General features: G+C 44.6%; 1 protein-coding gene across 1 annotated transcript in view; it reads right to left on the bottom strand.

Annotated features, from left to right (window-relative positions):
* The window catches only part of ANOS1 (anosmin 1), a 148,091-nt gene extending 135,289 nt beyond the window's left edge, over positions 1-12,802 (bottom strand). The window contains exon 1 of the mRNA XM_074606896.1: positions 12,417-12,802. Within this exon, the coding sequence (XP_074462997.1) occupies positions 12,417-12,767 (351 nt within the window). The 5' untranslated portion in view covers positions 12,768-12,802. The remainder of the gene's footprint in view (positions 1-12,416) is intronic.
* Between the last annotated feature and the right edge of the window lie 918 nt (positions 12,803-13,720).

Raw genomic sequence — 13,720 nt, 5'->3', positions numbered from 1 at the left:
GTGAAGTGAAATGGGTTGTGGTACTACAAATATGTTGATAATATTAAAGTTTCTTTTTCATTGGACTGAGGAGCTCTGCTTGATTTGCTTTCTCAGTGGGAAGGTTATGGATGAGAACAACTTGACTGAGGCTCGATCTATACCAGATGGATCTACTAGGTATGAGTAAGCATCTTAGGGGCATGAAAATTTGACATCTGCTCCTTTTATTAAGAGGGTAAGCCATGCCTGTTGATGAAACTTACAGGGATGCTTTGGAATCCCTGAGGGCACCTGGATACATAGAATAACAATCAGTAACTGGGAAATATCTATTTTTTTAGAAAAATATATTTATTTACTGTCTTTAGTGGTACTCAGCTCTGGTTACATCAAAAATTGCTTCTACCTTCCCTTACCATCTGAAGGAATCTCTTCTAAAAATATCTTAATTTGAAGTCAAGGTGCGTTGCATCTGGGAAATAACTGGCAATTCAGTTTCACTTTGTCCTCATGGTGTAGTATCATTTACTACCACTCTGAATTTTAACAGATGATGTCAAGATGGTAACAAATTCAAGCTAATTGTCTTTAATCGGCATACTGGGAGATTTCTTGGTGTTATCTATAAATTCTTAACAGATATTTCCAGTACATTTGCACTGGCCTAAGCTTATTCCCACTGAAAGTGCTGGAGACATTACTATCAACTGTAGGGATATGACTCAGGCCAGCAGTGACAGCTCCTGTATTAAACTACTAACCATATAAAAGGAAGAACTAGTAAGTAACAGTCAGAAGGCTGAAAGATCTCCAGCTAGAGAAAAACACATGAGCTTACACTACATTAATGTGTAAAGCTTTTTATTTTTAAAACTACCTGTGAGTCATGCTTCCTATCCCAAAACAAAGGTAGCCAGTACGTTCTTTAGGAAACTCTAAGTGTTTGTTCCTTTCTGCAATTTGGAAAATGGCTGAGGTTTGGTTTAACTTTCAAAATTAGTCCATGTTGCTGCTCTTTTTTTCTACTTAAGAAAAGGAAGATTTTGAACACCGGAAGGAGGCTTGAAATAATTATTATTTGCTGTTAAACATTTAATCGCCACTGAAATTACAACTTTGGTGCTTTCCACTGCTCAAATGTTTATGTGTGTCGTTCTATGATTAAACAAAATCTTTTACAGGATGAGCAAATATGCTGCATGTGCAGCGTCAAATGCATTCCTACTCTGCTTGGTCAATGAGGATCCATTGGATAGAAAATGCATGAAATTTACCAAAAGCCTACTGTCTTTCACACTGTTTATTTCATTTAATAACTCAAAATCCAACAATAAGCTGCTAACTGCAAAAATCTACATCATCTTTCCTTATTTATTCTGACAAACACGTCCCATAGCTGCTAGTAAGTACTATATGAAGAGTGACACACACCTCATTAATGGAATGATTTTTGCCTCTTTGTGTCAGTTTGCCTAACCTCAAATGTTCCTTCCACCTACTGCACCTTCCAGACCGACCAATGCTTGGCTAATTCGTGATCTCTCAGTTCACAGTTGCATAGAAAGAAATCTCAAAACAGAAGCCTCAAGCTCTCCTAGTTCCAGTTCCCTTACCAAAATTGCTAGATACAAATCAAACATCAACTTACTATGCACTCTTTGTGACTAAGAAAAATGGGGGCAGATTATAATGTGATTCATTATTGTCTAGCTGTAGTTACACAAGTAACGTGATTTCATTGTTTTCAAAGTAGCTATAACCATAATTTAACTGGGACAAAAAACAAACAAAAAACCAAACCAACAGCTCATTGAATTAGTTTCTATGTAGGAACAAAAATTCTGAGAAAAAAATATTGATTAACCGTCACTGTATTAGGACACATTGTTATTATTTGTGTTACCTCCCCTTCCTCAGCTTTCAAGTATTTGCCACCTCACGTATCAGTTCGTCCATGTACTAAATTCCAACAAAACACAGTCTTACAGAAAGTAGGATTAAGAAATGAATTTATAGTGTCTGGGTCCAAAAATGCCCTGAGGCCTGACCGGCCTACTGGTTCCAGTAGTACAAAGAAATCATTAACAGTTAAAAAACACTATCAGTTAGCTATAAATGATGTACAGCCCCAGAACTATGGCCTAAATCACAAGATGAGATGAGAAATCATGTTCCTGTATGTAAACCATGATTACTTGTGTTCTTTTTTTTTTTCATGTAAATTAATGTGAAGAAAGCTCCCCCAAAGAGTAATCCATAAAAGGGAAAAATAGAAGTATGCTTAAAAATTCTTATAAGAATGGCAAGGAAGGTTGAACTATGTTTGCATCGGATTAAATGAGCACATTATTCTCACCCAGTCTTCATCATCAACCTCAGTCTCTTGTTTCTCTGGACAGAATACATTTGTCCTGAAGGAATCTTATTATTTCCCTCATATTATCTTATTACAGGATCCATGGCAACTGGATTGCAACCCTCACAGGCAGAAAAAACATAAAGTCTTCACTATCTCGGAGAAGTTTGCAGTTTGAGTTGTGACCACTTGAGAAATTACAGTGGCACCAGTTTGTGAAACTTCTAACTTGAGAGATCAAACTTCTAACTTGAGAGATAACATCCTTGTACTAGACTGTGCCCAACATACTGCCTGGGGAGGCCACTTCCTTTCTCTACTGTATGGGAAAAAAACGTGTACAGCTCTTCTCTCATCACATGACCACGCTTTACTACATATGTGCAACATAGTAAATCCAGCACTTCTGAAAACGCAGAGCACCTGTATAAAAGCCAAAACTTTTCCTAAAGAACTGCAATTACTACGTAATTCAGAATACACGTAAGTAAATCATAGTATCTAATATAGTATTAAATATAGTATCTTGTCAAGAGAGCAGGTTGCCATCACCAGAACATATTTCTGGTTGAAAACTCTCTGAAGAGTAAGTTCACAATGTTTGGAGAGCAGAAATTGTTCAGAAAGCCAAAGTAGCCTGTTTCTTTGTCCCCCGTTTCTCATAATGCATCAATGTGGTTCAAGTCTTTAGGAAAGACAGAAATGAGGAGCAAGCTGCCACCACCAGCACACACTCAGCCCATAAACTGCCTCCAGACTCCCAAGTTACTTTCAGGAAAGAAATGAATGAAAACAAGCTGAAAAGAAGCCAGCCACAGGTCAGCAGCGTTACCTGAACAGGCTGCACACGTGAGCACCCCTTGTCTAGAACAAACTTAACGCTTATTTTCCTGCATTGGTATGTATGACACAACCACAAATTATCTATAACTTTGTGGTGCATTTTCTTGGAGATTCTACCTGTTTTACTGGACTTTCCAATGAAGACAAAAGGATTTTCAAACCACAGTTTTGCTAAACTACAAACAAGAATAATTAAACTTTTTAAAACAGGTAAAACTCCATGCAACTGAGAAAAAAACAAAAAAAAAACAGAAATGAAAAGTATTTACAAACAACTCTTCTTACGTCCATTGTGTCTGTTCCCTGTTTCCAGACTTAGTTTCAATTAATTGTCACAGTAAAATCTACAGTCCCCTCTACTCCTAGACATTTTCTCTTCCCACCATTGTCCTCCCCGGTGTGTGCCTGCCAGAGGTCACACATCTCCAGCTTTCTCCCTTCTGAGACTCTCCGTCTCTTCGTTTGCTTCGCTTGCAAGTTCTGGAGCCATGCCTTCCTCAGGAATCTCAGCTGCTACCAGGGGAGTCACTCCCCTTGCAAGCTTGAGTCAAGTCGCTTCTCTTTTAAAAGAACGTGAGGTAACATACAAACCAAGAAAAAAGAAAACAAAACATGCAGTGTCCATAAAGGTATAATAAGACATGGGGGGCTATTTTGGTGAAAGATGCATGTATTTTCCTGTATTATGTTTTCCATGCATTAATATTTTTACATAATTTTGATGTTATACCTCTTTGACAGTCTAGAGAAACATTGGTGAAAATACGGTTCAAGGAAGTCAAAGGAAATTTGATATAAACTTTGGGCATGGTCGTTCCCAAAATCTGGAAAGATTTTATATTCATTTTGGTGGATGAAAATAAACGTGTGGTTCTTTTTAATCAGACATGAAAGGGACAGGACTCCGCTTTCAAGTTTAAAGGGTCCACTTACCTTTTCAACACCCCCAGTTCTCCACCTTCCCATCCTGTGATCTCTTGGACATTAAAAGACTAAAAAAAGGATACAACTAGAGTTGGGATACCAAGTTCACAGCACTCTTCTTCTTTATTGAAAAAGGCTGCATGAGCCCAGTGTTCATACATGGACCTGATCCAGCGGAAATCAACAGAAGGCTTTTTCATGGACTTCAAAGGTTTTTGAAATATAAGGCCTTATAAAGCTCAGCTGTGGGAAAGGTCAAAAAATGAAGATTCTTCGTGTAAACTCCTAGGCAAGTGCTTTTTTGGTGCAAGATTTACATTTGCTAGGCACTGACTACTTAATATCATTATGAATGTGTCTTTTTTCTATCATATTTCTTCTGAACTTGGGTCACGAAAACCCCACGCAACACTACAGGCTAGGGCAAGAGTGGATTGAAAGCTGCCTAGCAGAAAAGGGGAGGTGTTGGTAAACAGCCGGCTGAATATGAGCCAGCAGTGTGATCAGGGGGCCAAGAAGACCAATAGCGTCCTGCCTTGTATTAGAAATAGTGTGGCCAGCAGGACTAGGGAAATGATTGTCCCCCTGTACTTGGCACTGGTGAGGCCCCACCTCAAATACTGTGTTCAGTTTTGGGCCCCTCACTACAAAAAAGACATTGAGGTGCTGGAGCATGTTCAGAGAAGGGCAACGAAGCTGGTGAATGGTCTAGAGCACACGTCCTATGAGGATCAGCTGAGGGAACTGGAGTTGTTTGGCCTGGAGAAAAGGAGGCTCAAGGGAGACCTTGGCACTCTTTAGTTACCTGAAAGGAGGCTGTAGCCAGGTTGGGCTCTGTCTCTTCTCCAAAATAACACACAATAGGACAAGAGGAAATGGCTTCAAGTTGTGCCAGGGGAGGTTTAGTTTGGGTATTAGGAAAAATTTCTTCACTGAAAGAGTTGTCAAGCATTGGAACAGGCTCCTCAGGGAAGTGGTTGAGTTGCCATCCCTGGAGGTATTTAAAAGACGTGTAGGTGTGGTGCTTAGGGACATGGTTTAGTGGTGGACTTGGAAGGTTGGACTTGATGATCTTAAAGGTCTTTTCCAACCTAAACAATTCTATGATTCTATATTCCTAATACTCAGTCATTAATCATATTTTCAATCTTTAAAAATATGGATGCTAAATAAAAGTACTTTGTTTTTCTGCTTACAGAAGTTGGATAGGCAATCAAATTCAGATAATCACAGAAAGCAAAAATTCACACAGAATAGCCAATGGAAATGCAGACCAGCTTGTGAATAACAATCTCCAGTTGTAGACACACATAAATTCAGCACTCACTCTTAAGAGGCTTGCCCTTTGCAAAATGACAAATGTTCAGCATCTGGGAAATCAGTCTGGTTTTCAAGCTGTCTCTAAAATGTTCTAGGGTTTTTTATTTCCTTACAGGGAACTTACTAAACCAAACACACTTCAGACCGCTAGTTAATCACAGAAACAACCCATCCGCAGACAATGAATAGTGTTTTAATAATAATTTTAATATGAACACTACCTAGTTTATACCCTCTCACTCTGTGGTAAGTGGATCCATGTTTCAATGGAAAAAGGATTTACATTTTAGAACTCCCAGTGTTTTTCTTCCTAAAGCTTTCTAATGCTTTTCAAAAGCAACATCTCTCTCCCCTCCCTGACACACCCCTGTGACATTAAAACTATGCTTTGCCCATGTTCTCTATACATAAGACATCTGCCCCAAAATTTATTAGGAACATTCCTATTTGTTTTTATTGCATTTGGTATCAGGCACATTTACGAAATTAAAAGCAATTCTTTATTCTATCTTGCTCTTGTTCATGAAATTAGAATTTTTTTCTGATATGTAAGCATCCACAAGTAAAATGCAAGAGAAGTATCTTGGCAGCTCTTACTGTTCAATACAATTGTTCACCCATTCGCTTACATTTTCATACAGTTCGTTTAATTTGTATTTAAAACTTACACTTGAGACACAGACAAACAGGCACATCTTGGGAAAGCAATGATAAAGGTTAAAGTCCCAAATCTGAGAAATCAAAACCGCTAGAAAACAATGACCAGGCTCTGTAACCCTTGCACTCACATCAACTGTGCAAGCCTTCATTGATGCCAAAGAGATTTGAGGTTGGTCATAAGAAAGTGAACATAACTCCCACTCCCAAAAATTGGGGAGGTTCATACCAGACCTGGATGCAATTGCAAAGACTAACGGTGGCTCAATTCCACAATACCATGAATAATGCAGGTTTTTTCACTAGATGCAACCATCATTATTCAAAATGAACCTTTCATCTTCAAAGTTTTTACATAAGATCACATCAGAAGATCTGTGCTCCTCTTGTTCACAACAGCAGATCTCAATAATAAGAGCACACCAAATGCCAGAATAATTATCCAGATCATATGCCAGATGAACAATAAAAACAGAAGAATGATTGGGAATTTTAACAAGTTTTGGGAAAATCATAAAGTAATGACAAATGTTTAAATTTGTCCATGGAAAGAAATTAAAAGCAGTGTGCTTCATGAGACATATGAAAGTCAGAATTATTTAACACAAGGACTATTTTTGGAAAGGAGATGAGTACTGAAATGGCAACACAAGCAGATGGCACACATTTCCTAAGTAGTAACATGTAGAAAAGATTGTGAACATGTCCCAAAAGATCTAAGCAAACTCGGTACCTGGGCAGCCTATACATTGGAACTGAAACATTCCAGGAACACACTACATATCTACTACATCTCATTACAAAAGTAGTACATGTCTTTTCAAAAGATTTCATGAAAAGTAATTTACAGTTTCAGAATCATTCAAGACAGTTACAATAGATGGTTTCTTCATGATCTCCATCTTTTCTACAGCAGGGCACAGAGGCACATGCACCCTAGATTTTTCAGGCTGGCCTACTGCTTTCCCATCTGGAATCAATTGCAGATTTTTGCAGGTGCAGTCACTTTGGAGTTACAAGCAATTTGAAGGCAGATGTGCTGGCATGTAGACAACTAGCTGCCTGACTTGTAGGTAAAATCTGGTATTGGGTATCTAGAGGTAATCACTCGCAGACTGTTTGCTTGCAGATATAAAATCTGAGAACCTTTTATTATTTATTTAAAAGAATTGCCTGTTTTCCCTCAAAAACTTCAGTTGTCCTGACGGGCAAAAGTCCATCTATAACAGCGAAAAGAACATCTTACCACCATATAGTTATCAGTCATTCAACATACCAAACTTTTAAGGCTTTATTGTTCCCTCTTACAGCTATTAAACGTTATGCAACATATAGACATATTAACTTAAAATAATATTTTTCCATCCTTTAAAAAACAATTTTGGCTGTGATAAATTTTGGCTGTTATCTCAGTGATAACAGAACAAGAGGCAATGGGCAAAAATCAAAACACAGGAAATTCTATTTGAACAGAAGAAACCACTGTGAGGGTGGTTGTACACTAAAACAGTTTGCCAAGAAGTGCCATCCAGCCTCAACTACTCTGTGACTCTGTGAGCATGTGGCTGTGGCCTCTATTTATCCCTGTGACTCCATACAGCAAACACGGACAGTCAGTCTAGCTGGTAACTACCCCCTAAGCTCTTGCCCCTGCCATTCTTCCATCTTCTGGCATGTTCTACCACCCTCTCAGATTCTGACCAAGTAAACAAGACTGACACCTCCTCGACCTTAGCAAACTTGTCAAGTTTCACATATTAAGCAGGAAGACACTTGAGAGGTCTGTAACAGATGGCAGCTAAGACAAAAGATCCATGAGTTCACAGCTCCCAGTAAACACTGCTCTCCATAACATTTTTATGCCGTACCTGCAGCCTATGCGCTTACACTGCTGTTCAAGCTCTTATTCACATAGAAAACTTTTAATCATGCTTGCTGAACATGGCTCAGATGGCTGGCAGTAGAGGATAAAATCCAAACTATGTTTTCACTCAACGTGAAAACTGAACGCTAAAGGTCACTGCCATGCCTGATCCCCAAAGTGGAAGGAGTTCATCCACAACTAATGTCACAGATGGGAAAGACTACACCCATAGACAGCAATGCAAGAAATTTAGTTTCACTCCACTAAAACAGAGAGGTTATACAGAAAAACCTTAGCTGAACTAATCTGAGTATTCAAGTCTCTTTTTCAGCTAGCTATACGATGTCCCTATTTATATCCATAACCTTTTCAGGAATACAAAAACTAGTGCAGTAAACCCAGATTCACAAAGAAACTTCAGATAAATCACATTAGAATTCCTAACTTTCTAATTCACCAGCTAAAACACCTGAGAAGGGAACTGCCTTACTAAGAAAATCCTAAGGGAGCAAATGTATCCAAAGACATCACCTTTCTTTGCAACCTCAGTCCCTAAAACAGCATGCCTTCTTCCACACAGGATTCACAGTCTTGATGTTTCTTGTGCAGCCGGGTGCCTTAGCCTCCCCTTTCATTCCAAACTAGAAGAAGAACTGCCCTTCCCATCTTATAAGGGCAGCTTACTAACACACAGGCATGCTCTTTCAGACAGCAGCCAAACAGGTACAGCACTGATATGACACAGGACCCTCAGGTTCAAATCTACGACTTCTCCACTGTAGACTGGACACTTGATTGTCATGCTCTTGGTTGCGGGAAGAATGTTCTCACCATCCTCCCCTGCTCAGGTGATTTACAGAAAATTTTACCAGAAACAAAGCACAGCAGTAGGAAACATACTTGTCAGCACAATTATCCAGGAGCATGAGTGGATTCCAATGAATGCTACAGTTACTCCCTCACACATGTTATGCAACAGTCATTCTAAAACCCCAGTCTCAACACCCCAAATAGCTAAAAGTGGTGAGTACCCTGAACATTAGGCTAGAGAGGCATGTTCTCTTTGCCCTCGTTGCAAATCAATGAATGCCTCATTCAGTGCTGTCTAGTGGTCCAAGTTCCACAGTTGGGATAAAAATGCTTTCTCTCATCTGCAAAAGTCTAAAGCAAGCTAAAGCTCAATGGTGCACGCACTCCAGGAAGACTGAAGAGGTATGCTAGAGTCCCTTCATTCATAGATTGAGTATCATTCTCTACTGTGGATGAGTATATAATTAATATGCTGTTTTATAAAAGAAGAAACCACTATGACCCATTCTGCTTACATTTTTGTTTGTTTGCTTTTTTATGAAAGGACTTTGTGCCAGCATGTTTTGTGTGAAAGTTCTCGGTCTGTAAGTAGGCCATAGACAGAAATAAACCGTACATATTTCATTGGGCTGTAACACCCATGTGGCGCAATATCAATCTCATATCAATCACAAATGTCCTTTGGTGAAACCTCTATGTATAATTCCCCAACACCCCCAAAACTGGAAAACTCCTGGCCACGGTAATTTTATAGCAAAAATCAGGCATCTGTGCCTGTTCAACAGGCAGTCTGGAGATCACAGACTGTTCATTTAGGTGACTAATTCTTCTTCTAACCCACATCAATAGCCTACACCAAAAAAAAAAAAAAAAATCTTTGACCTGTGAATTGGTTAAAATTATTTTCAACTGAGAATGCACCTTTAAAATAGGCTTAGAACTGCTTCCTAAAAGTAAATTATCAATTAATTATCAATTTATTTAAAAAAAAAAAAAAAGAACACCTCTCTTGACCCCTTTACAAATAAAGATGGTAAAGAAACATGGGTGAAAATTCTCTGTGGAGGAAAATGAATGAAAATCTCTTGTGAACATATTGGAAATTTGAAAAATATGAGTTGGCATTCAAACAAGGGAGCTAGCAGGTATAGAATTAATCATGATTTCCTGTTCATACTACTTGGCCCTCATTCCCTGTAAAAGGTTGTTAGTGATGTGGTTTTGGTACCATGAACTATGTGAAATGAACTCTCTCTGAAGGCCTCTTGGGGAGGCACCATGTTGTTGGTGCTTCCCACGGAGCACCCAGCTGCTATCTCCCTGACCCTCACCAGTGAGGCTGTGTCCAAAGTAGGGCTGAGAAATGCACAGGTCAGTCTTCCTTCAGTTCTTTTCCTAACTGGGAGACACTAGAGTTCCTTCCTGCTCAAGTTCGGATGAGCTAGTGTTTAGTTCGCTTCAAAGGCTGAATCAGATTACAAGATAAGTGGGCATCTGAAATGAAAAGAACTCCAGAAATTGCTACCAGTTGAGATGAAAGGGGGGGAGGGAGGTGTTTAGAAGGTGGGAGAAGAGAGAGGGAGGAAAGGAGTGTCATATCCTTTAGCCCTCATGGAATAATGTGGCCCAGATCTGCATGTCCTACTGTCCACTGTGTATTATCACTCTGCTGTGAGAACATCGGATGCTTGCTGTACTCTGAAAGTCCCTCCTTAAAAGACAATGGAAATCCTAACTTTTATAAGCGAGAGCACTTTATCTTCCAAACATTACAGTCGTTTCATGTCTAGCAGAAATTTAAACCCTGGTAATTTAGACAAATTACCGTGGGTTTTAGCAGGTTGGGGTTAAAATGCCGAGATTTTCAACTGATTACAAAAAACCAGCCAGTTATCAAGTCCTAACTGAGTAATTTGCAGCTTATTGCACCCTGGCTAATTAAAATGTAATCACTATTGTTTGGCAATGTGCATTCTGTCAGCAGTTTTACATCGGAGAAGAAATCTTGCCAAGAAAACACAAAAAAAAGCCTTTCACCAGGAATTGGCTTGATCTAAACTGCCTCTTTAGCCACTGAAACTGTAAAACAAATAAATTACAACCGCCTGACAACGCAATAAAAAAAATACTAATCCCTCTCCAAGATAATGAACTATTTTAACGGGTACCCTCCTCTCAAGCCATCCCGCGAAGCGGCGACCACGTTGACAGCAAGCGCTCTGCCGCCCCCAGCCCCAGCGGAGCTGCAGGAGAAGCCCTGGCGCGGGGCCGGCCCAGGCAGCCCCTTCCCCACCGCCCTGGGGCGCACCCCTGGTCTCTTTAGTCCAAATCCGGTTACAGGCACCGAACACCTCCTGCTGCCGTTGAAACGAACGCATTAAGTTTTCCTTTCACGCTGACTTTTTTTTTAAATCGGGTTATCCTTAAATATCGCTCATACCAGCCTTCTGCGCCAACACCTTAGCCCTGGACGTTGCCTTACCCAAACCATCTGCCCCAGCGGTTCCAGTGTCAGACTGCCCAGGAAAGGCACAGTGCAAGCGAGGGTGCGCAGGGTGCGCTCCCCGCCCGGTCCCCTGCGCCCTGCAGAGACGCGCCATCCCGAAAGGTGGAGGTGGCTCCCTTCCCACCGGGATGGCCGGCCCTTCCTAAAGGGGCTTGGGGGCTCGGGAGGGAGAAGGGCTGGCGGTGTAGGAGGCTTTCCATCATTTGGATGGGGTCGATTCGGTTTAATACTTTCACAACGTAGAGCAAGTGGGGAAGGGAAAGGTGCGTGTGTAACTGGAAACTGGAAAGGACGGGCAGGTACTCGCTGCTGTTACACCACTTCCCGCATTGCTTCCAGCGCAGTCGCCTTCGGGGCTCACTCTCCCTCATTTCATTTTATACCTCGGGGTTTTCCGCCACTTCAGCCCCATTCACCCCGATTTCCCCATTCCCGTTAGACAGAGACGTGCCCTTCTGATTCAGAAAAAAACTCATCCGCACCCTCACCTTCCAGGAGGTCGGAACCAAGCATCACACGTTCCCGATCATCGCTCTTAAAAAATAAGCACAAACTTTCCCACCAGGCTGGAGACGTGAACCGCCCGCGGGCGGCAGAGCGCGACGGCTCGCCCGGCCCGCGGGCAGGCGGAGCCCCCGGGGGATCGCCCCAGCACCGCCCGTCGCTCGCCAGCACAAGCGCACCCCCGGCCCGGGAGCACCGTGCCGCGGCCGCCCCGCCCGCTCCACGGCTCCGGACATCACCGGAGGCAGCGCCGAGCACCTGCGAAGGAGCCGGGGCAGAGCGGTGCCCCCGCCGCGGGCTCAGCCCCGCCGCCCAGCCGCCTGGCGAGCAGCTGACAAGCGACGTGCTGGCAGCCCCACGATCCGCCGCCTCCTCCCGGCTACCGGTCACTCGGGGACCCCGGCCGGCACCCACACGCACCGGTGGGTCTCGCCGCCGCGGGGCCGTGCCCACCTGCCCGCCGCCTCCAGGTGCCGCCGGCGGCACCCGCAACGCCCCGCTATCCCTCGGGCAAACGGCCCCCCAAGTTTGCCAAGAGGCGCCCCGGCCGTCTTCTCCGTCCCCACCCCGCGCCCGCCGCGCCGGTGCCGGGGGACCGGGCGGGCCGGGCGGCGGCGGCGGGGCGCCCCTGAGCGGCGCCATGCCCCTACCTGGAAATGCTTGAAGAAGGCGGAGATGCGGGTGATCTGGAGGCTCAGGCACCTGGAGGTGCATCTGGCGGTGGAGAAAGCCTCGTCCTGCCTGCGGGGAGCGGCGGCGCCAGCCCCCGGCCCGGCGGGGCTGCCGCAGGCGGCCGTTACCCAGAGGAGCAGGGCGAGGGACGCGCCGGGCGCCCTCCGCACCATCGCTCTGCCAGGAGAGGAGGGCAGAGGGGCGGCCGGGCGCTGCGGGGAGGGGGGCAGCAGGCGCCGGACTGAGCTGCCGCTCGGCGGGCTGGTGCCGGGCTGCGCTGGGGGCAGACACCTCCGCGCCGCAGAAACTACACAAGAAAGTTCAATCATTCAACTCTCCTCACCCCCCGCCCGCCCCGGCCCACAGCCCTCCCCCGCCCGGCAGCGGGCGGGACGAGGCTGACAGCGGCCGCGCCATTGGCTGCGCCGAGCGCCAGTGGCGGGGCGGGCGGGCCGTGTGGCCGCGGGCAGGTCGGCCCGGCGGGGCCGTCGCCGGGCGGTCGAGCTCCCGCTACCAGACCCGCCACCTGTGGGGCACCGGGGTGGGCAGGGGCCGGCACAGCCTCCCGCCCCGTCCTTACACAGGCGCGGGCCAGGGAGGGGGGTCCCACGGAGCGGCGGGGGCGCGCGGCCCGCGCCCGACCCGCGTGGCCGTTGGTCACCGGCCGTTAGCGCGGGGCCGGCAGCCGGCGGCGTGGGGCCCGGCTCGCCGTCCGTGCAGGGCCGGGCGCGGCGGCCTGGACCAGGCCGGGGGGAGCGTCACGGCCCGTCCGAGGCTTTGTATGTCCGCAGCCCTGCTAAGCCGCCGGTCCTTACAGCCTCGTCTGCATCAGTCTCTTTTCTTTCGTCTTTTTTTTTTTTTCTTTTTTTTTAAAACTCTGTGTTTCTTACAGCAAAACTCTGCGGTGAGCATTTGTCCCAGGGTGAAACCCATAAAGGCTCCTCTGAAGAGTTATTTAAGAATGAAAATCTACAAGTCATTAGTCCAAATACCTCTGGGTAATAGCTGCAAAATTAAAACAGTGCCTTGAGCTTTAAAATGGCTCCCGTACAGTATACGGCAACTTAACGTTGGCGTATCTCTGCGCTTTCACTTGCAGGGCTGGGAGCGCATGCCGAGGTTTGTGGCACAGAGGTTGTGTACGACATTCCTTCCCGTACACCCTATGGACTGCTGCTCCTGGTGCCAGTATGTGCTACTCAGAAGAGCAAGTGGATCTTTTCTCACCAGAGCCTGTGGATTGAGCCTCCTGAACTTGAAAATCCCAAGGTTGTATGAGCTG

This window comes from Larus michahellis, chromosome 1 (assembly GCF_964199755.1).
Source record: "Larus michahellis chromosome 1, bLarMic1.1, whole genome shotgun sequence".
Taxonomy (NCBI): domain Eukaryota; kingdom Metazoa; phylum Chordata; class Aves; order Charadriiformes; family Laridae; genus Larus; species Larus michahellis.
Note: the sequence above shows the minus strand (reverse complement) of the source record. Positions and strands in the feature narration are given on the sequence as shown.